This window comes from Rana temporaria, chromosome 13, assembly GCF_905171775.1.
Source record: "Rana temporaria chromosome 13, aRanTem1.1, whole genome shotgun sequence".
Lineage (NCBI taxonomy): Eukaryota > Metazoa > Chordata > Amphibia > Anura > Ranidae > Rana > Rana temporaria.
The window spans coordinates 25,131,535-25,138,402 of NC_053501.1; the positions used below are offsets into that span (position 1 = coordinate 25,131,535).

The following is a 6,868-nucleotide window of genomic DNA, read 5'->3' on the forward strand; positions in this document are numbered from 1 at the left end:
GTTTAACCATGCGGCGGCATTGTTGCGGTATGCGTCGGCATTCGTTGCGGCGGGGGCGAGTATCGGGTGAGGCATCGGGGGCATTTGCGGGAGTACAAGTACTGGTATCGGGACAACCCTAGTTTAAACCAGGGGTCTCCAAACCCTCTAAACAAAGGGTCACTTACTGTTTACTGAACAGTCCTGAATAGCCTCAAAGCGTTTGTTACCCCAACATTCCATATTCCTGATATGTGTCTGCTGTACTTGTATGAGAAAGTATCCTGTTCTCTTAGTCGTGCTTCCTTTGTAGGGAATTTCTTGTGTTCCTGCCAGTCCCTCTGCTTTCATATTACAAACTGACCATACTAAGCAGGAACACACTTGCGCAAACGACGTAAAAAATAAAAAATTTGGCGCGGGAACGACGTCCATACTTAACATTGCGTACGCCTCATAGAAGCAGGAGCAACGTTACGCTGGAAAAGCCTTACGCAAACGACGTAAAAAAATTCCGCCGGGCGCACGTGCGTTTGTGAATCGGTGTATCTAGGTCATTTGCATATTCTACGACGGAAGCGCCACCTAGCGGCCAGCGTAAATATGCACCCTAAGATACGACGGTATAAGAGACTTACACCAGTCGGATCTTAGGCTAATTTCGGCGTATCTTGCTTTCTGAATACAGAAAGAAGATACGCCGGCGCAGCTTTGAATTTACACGGCGTATCTATAGATACGCCGGCGTAAATCAATGCTGAATCTAGCCCATTGTCTCTAGCTCTGCTGGGAACTCAGTGTGCTCTCCTCCAATGATCAGCCTTGTCCTAACACCCCCCCTCCCACTGCACAGCTATTCACTGGGAAGCTCAGTGTGCTGCTACTTCTCCTCCCCCAGCTCTTATGCAGCTGAGAACAGAGGGAATGTGATCACTTATAAAAAAGGGAGAAAAAGGTGTTTTTTTTTATTGTTTTTATTTGTATACCTCTATACACATGTGTTGCCTTGCATTTCTATTTTTAAACTCAATGGGTTGTTTTACAAGGTGATCATTTACAATCACTTTATATCCAATTTTTTATTCACTTATGCACATACACCTGAATGAAACAGACGAGGAAAACTTTCCTCTCTATTGTTTTCTAGAAGTGATGGAACCTATAAGGATTTTCAGTCTGCAGAAGCAGTTAACCAGTGTGCCAGCAGTGCTGGGCTTTCTTATTAGTAAGCCCAGCATCCTGGGCATGCTGGGCATCGTTGGAATACCTGATGTTAAAGGTTTTTGTAAAGTAAAAATTACAATATCAGCTGACAGAAAATCATAGTTACCCTTTAATGCTCTATTTCCAGTGACTTTGCGTGAGTGATCAGGTGTAAACTTGGAGTGCTTCTCAAAGCAGGAGGATAGTAGGTGTCCCTACCAGTGTTCAGAAATTGGCAGTAGGCACCGGGCACTAATTCAGAAGTGTGGGATAAGACGCCGCTCAAACTGACCCAGTGCTTCAGATGTAGATATGGTTGTTTATGGCAGCACTGCTCTGGCCACGCCCCCTGACATGTTTCTCCCCGTCTACCCAGCCCCGGCAGACGGGACGAAACATGTCAGGGGAAGTGGCTAGAGTAGTGTTACTGAGGCCATATCCACATCTGAAGCACTTGATAGGTTTGAGTGGCCACTTTGCTTGAGTGTCGCTCGTAAAGGTGTCCACTTTTTTTTACTAATCCTTATTGCTGTACCTTTTTCTTTTCTTTTCTTTTTTTTTTTTTTTTCAGAAAAACTGAGCCCTGAGGCTGTCAGAATACTGAAACAGATGGAGGAAGAACGGGAGAAGGAGGCAAAGTCTGACACGGCGAACAATGAAGAATCGCCAGAGAACAACCTCTCCAGGGAAAGTATCCGGAAACGCACTGCGAAATCCTAAACCCCACCACCCTGTGTAACAGGTATGTGCTTTTCTGTAACTTTCCAGAAGAAACCTCATCTCGTGTTCTGTACCGTGTAAAATATTTTCACATATTGCAAAGATTGTGCCATGATTTGGGTGTGACAGCAAAATTCAATTACAGCATTAAAAGAGAAGTAAAGGAATTTTTTTATTTTTTTTGCAGATTCATACTTGCCTAGGTGGATGCAGCATCTGTCCCCCGGTGCCTCTACATTGAGAACCGAGCGATCGAACCCAACAGATCGCTCGGTTTTCTGAGACTGTCAGTCACAGCTCTCTGCTCTTCTCCCTCCTCGCTCATTGGAGTGCTGGGCTGTGGAGGGGGCGGAGCGTCAGTCTCAGGCTCTCAGTGGGGTGTCCGTCCAGGCACCCAGCGGATCCACACTCCGTGGTCGGGATTACGCGGTGCCTGGACTGACACTGATGTCGGCAGAGAGCGGACTTCAGCCGGCTCTGCGCAAAAGTGGGTCACAGGAGAAGTACAGCAAAACAAGCTTTGGCTATACTTTCCCTTTAACTAATTGCCTACTGTGCACTTTTACACCTTTTCCTGCCCAGGCCAATTTTAAACTTTCAGTGCTATCGCACTTTGAAGGACAATTGCGCGGTCACACAACACTGTACCCAAACAACATTTTTTTATGAGCTTTCTTTTGGTGGTATTTAATCACCACTGGGTTTTTTCTCTTAAAAAAAACCCTAAAATAAAAATAAATGTTTCTTATATAAAATCATGTAAATAAGGGGTCAATTCACTTAAAGATAAATACTGCATTAAAGCGGGGGTTTACCCTAAAAAAAAAATTCTAACATTGCATGGAGCCGACCTATGAGACCGAAAGTATGCTGCTGTTTTTTTTTTTTTTTTGCGTACATACCATTTTAGGGCTATTTTCACCCCCGGCTTTCCCACAGGAGTGGGCGTTACTAATCACAGGCTGTGATTGACGTGCTTCCGACCGGCACATACTGCGCGTCACGAGTTGCCGCAAGAAGCCGAACGTCAGTGCGCAGGCGCCGTTTAGAGCCGCACCGATGTTCAGCTTCTTTCGGCAACTCGTGACGCGCAGTATGCGCCGGTCGGAAGCACGTCAATCACAGCCTGTGATTAGTAACGCCCACTCCCGCGGGAAAGCCGGGGGTGAAAATAGCCCTAAAATGGTATGTACGCAAAAAAAAAAAAACGCAGCATACTGTCGGTCTCATAGGTCGGCTCCATGCAATGTTAGAATTTTTTTTTAGGGTGAACCCCCGCTTTAATTTTCGAGAATAACTATTTTTGAAAATAATTTTGTTGCTTTTGGTGTGGTGTGTGTGTTTTTTTTTTTTTTTTTTTTTTTTTGTGCAGGCTAGCACTGCACCACAAGGCACACGGCAATATTGTGAAACTAAGAGCCGGTTCACACTGGGGCGACTCAGCCGCCTGACAAGTCGCGTCCCATTCTATTCAATAGATCCGTTCTAATAAGAGCGACGCAAGTCACTCGGACTTAGAAAAAGGTTCTTGTACGACTTTGGGGGCGACTTGCATTGACTTCTATACAGAAGTCATTTTGCAAGTCACCTCTGAAGTCGTCTTCAGGTCGCCTTGCCGAGTCGCCCCCGAAGTCGTGCCGCCCCAGTGTGAACCGGCTCTAAGAAAACATTCTAGTGTGCTTTTATTCACAAAACAATCTCCCTCTGATGAAATGTTACAGTTTATTTTCATTCCTGAGCTCAGAAGAGAACATCTTCACACTGATACATTTTATACTTTTCACTTCCTGGCCAGTGCAGAGTCCCTCTTATTTTGTACTTTTCTAAATAATGAGTGTGTTTGTTTTTTAGTGAATTGATTTATCTCATGTTTTTATTTTTGCGATATTTACCTGAAATTCAATATTTTACTCACACTGGAGCGGTGCGCTGGCAGGACGCATCTTTGGAGCGGTGTGTATACCACTCCTGCCCATTGAAATCAATTGGACACCACGGCTATACCGCCGGCAATGCGCCTCTGCAGAGGTGCATTGCGGGCGGTTTTAACCCTTTCTCAGCCGCTAGCAGGGGGTAAAACCTCCACGCTAGCGGCCGAATAGCGCCGCGAAATTAGCGATAAACCGCCGCTAAAAATAGCGGTGCTTTACATGCGCACTGCACGCCCCAGTGTGAGAGGGGCCTTAGTGAATTGACCCCAAGGCCTCTTGCACATGATACTCCTGTTTGAGCATCAACTTTTTCAGATGTGCGTTTTTTTTTTTTCTTCTTGTATTTGCATATATTTTCCCACAAACTTATTTGTCTTCTACAGATAGTAAATAATGACCTTTAGCGCACATTTGTGTGCATTCGCGAGCATATAGGAGTAATTTACTGACCAAACATTCAGATTTTTTTTCTTTTTTTTTATGAAGTATACACAACATTTGTTTATGCGCCTGTGTGCATATAGGAGTAATTTATTGACCAAAAATGCGGATTTTCTATATATATATATTTTTTTTTTACTGAAAAATACACAGCGCTTGTTTACGCGCCTGTGTGCATAGGCACATTACAATTAATGGGCTGTATTTTAGCTCAGTAAAAAAATAAGCTGTACTGACTAATTTTCAAGCTGCAGTGTGAGGCCTTAGTAATTTTTCTCCTTTACTGATGAGGAGGCACTAATATGCAGCACTGATGGGCACTAATAGGTGGCACTAACTGGCATCACTGATGAGCACTGACTGACATCGCTGCTGGGCACTGTTGGGGCTGCACTGATAATCAGTGCTTTGTTTATCTTTCCAGCCCTCCCCTTTGAGGAAATTCCGCTGATCGGCTTTCCTCTCCTAACACGTTGTCAGTGTGAGGAGAGGAATGCCAATAACCGGCATGTCATTGTTTACATGTGATCAGCTGTGATTAGACAAGCTAATCACATGGGTAAAGAGTTTAATCATCAGCTCCTTACCAAGATCGGTGTAATGCGCCGTGTCCCAGGGACAGTGCACAAGAGTGGTGATAGTGGGAATACATCATATGACGATGTCCCAGAATGAGAAAGCCGCCGTACCCATCATTTGTCAATATGGCGTGAGGTGGTTAAAATGGGTGACACCTTTTAACCACTTCAGCTCTTGTACCTGTAAACCGTTGTGGATTTTTATTTTTGTTCATCCAGTGGGCCGATTGAGGAAAAAAAAAAAAAAGATTCCTTTATCTACACAAACAAGGTGGATGTAGGAACCATGCCCTCTCCCCTTCTTTGCCAGGACATTGCACCATGCAGTGCCAGAATACACTGATTGAGAAATATTTTCACCCTGTTAGATTGGCATCTGTTTATCTAACGATAACTTTGTTATACAGAGTCATTTGTTATGCTAAGGACTTCAGACTGCTCTCCGCTGAAAACGGGACACAGGAGTGCAAAACAAACTGCACTGCACTCCTGTGACCAATAGGAGAAGCCCAGCTGAATGAGATCAGTCTGGACTTCTCCTTTTTTAAAGTGTTTGTTATTCCCCAAAAAACGGATCCTGTTCCCTTAAAGCATGTAACTCCGTGCCTGTGCTGTGTCATTTGGCTCCTTCTATCATCTAAAAAAACTGTCTGATCCTTCCTGGCTATGTCCTCCCCCCCCTGCAAGCTGACCACGGTGTATCATGGCTGCTGAGCCCTGACACCGTGGTCATTTTAAGTGCCTCCATCATCGTCCTCCCCTCCTAGCTATTTTGGTTATATTTCTGCCTGGGTATCACAGGCGTGCAGTTCGTGTGTGTGTTTGTTCCCCCCCCCCGCAATAGGTGCACATATGGTAACAAAGGCTATAACCTTCCCCCACTCAGTTGAAAAATACATAAAATGTTTTGGCTGGAGATCTCTTTATATTCTGCATTCCTCATTGTCATTACAGTGACAGGACTTTACTGATCTTTTTGTTTTTCACTTTTCAGCCAGAAAAAGACATTACTGAAGAACGATCATGACCACCTAGCTCCAGATCCAGTTCCTCCACATGACCTGGGTCCAGAATCCAGTTCTCTGTCTTCCTGGTCAGACTTGCAGACTTTGCTCTACAAAATGGAGGCCTGGGATGACACAGCGCTTGCTAAAGAATTTTTTTTGGGAGTTTTGCATACATTTTCTTTTTCAATAGACTGTAATTTCTTCGGTGAAAACACTGTATATTATGCAACCCTCGACACCCGTCGTAAAGTATTACTGTACATAATGGACTATGTATTTCCCTCTACCCAAGCTGGTTCTGGCTACTTTGCGGTTTGTCTGTAGAGCTTGTAGACATAAATTCTCCACTTCTAATATTCCAGAGGTTGTATGCTTGGTAACCAATAACTTGATATAATGTGAAGGGTGAGGGCTTATAACCCTCATTAGAGAGCTGTGGGCATATTGTCTTCTTGTAACAATATTTACTCCACAGCACTTAACCATTGGTCTCCCGATTCAGTCGTTTTTCCTTTTAGGTTTCACAACAGTCCCTTCTTTTTGTCTAGGATGGTGGTGAGGATCCCGTACGACAGGGTTTGACAAATTTGCTTGGAATCTAGGAGCCAGCTAAAAAAGTTAGGAGCCAGAAAACGCGCCCCGTCCCGACGAGCTTGCGCGCAGAAGCGAACACATACTTGAGCAGCGCCCACATATGTAAACGGTGTTCAAACCACACATGGGAGGTATCGCCGTGATTGGTAGAGCGAGAGCAATAATTCTAGCCCTAGACCTCCTCTGTAACTCAAATCATGCAACCTGTAGAATTTTTTTAAACGTCGCCTATGGAGATTTTAAAGGGTAAAAGTTTGTCGCCATTCCACGAGCGGACGTAATTTTGAAGCGTGTCATGTTGGGTATCAATTTACTCGGCGTAACATTATCTTTCATAATATTAAAAAAAATGGGGATAACTTTACTGTTGTCTTATTTTTTAATTAAAAAAAGTGTAATTTTTTCCCAAAAAAGT

The 6,868-nt window shown here is 44.1% G+C and overlaps 1 protein-coding gene across 1 annotated transcript in view; it reads left to right on the forward strand.

Annotated features, from left to right (window-relative positions):
- TMX1 (thioredoxin related transmembrane protein 1) overlaps window positions 1–6,215 on the forward strand; it is a 53,595-nt gene extending 47,380 nt beyond the window's left edge. Inside the window, exons 8-9 of the mRNA XM_040333876.1 lie at window positions 1,754–1,924; window positions 5,847–6,215. Of these exons, the coding sequence (XP_040189810.1) occupies window positions 1,754–1,902 (149 nt within the window). The 3' untranslated portion in view covers window positions 1,903–1,924; window positions 5,847–6,215. The remainder of the gene's footprint in view (window positions 1–1,753; window positions 1,925–5,846) is intronic.
- The last annotated feature ends 653 nt before the right edge of the window (window positions 6,216–6,868 follow it).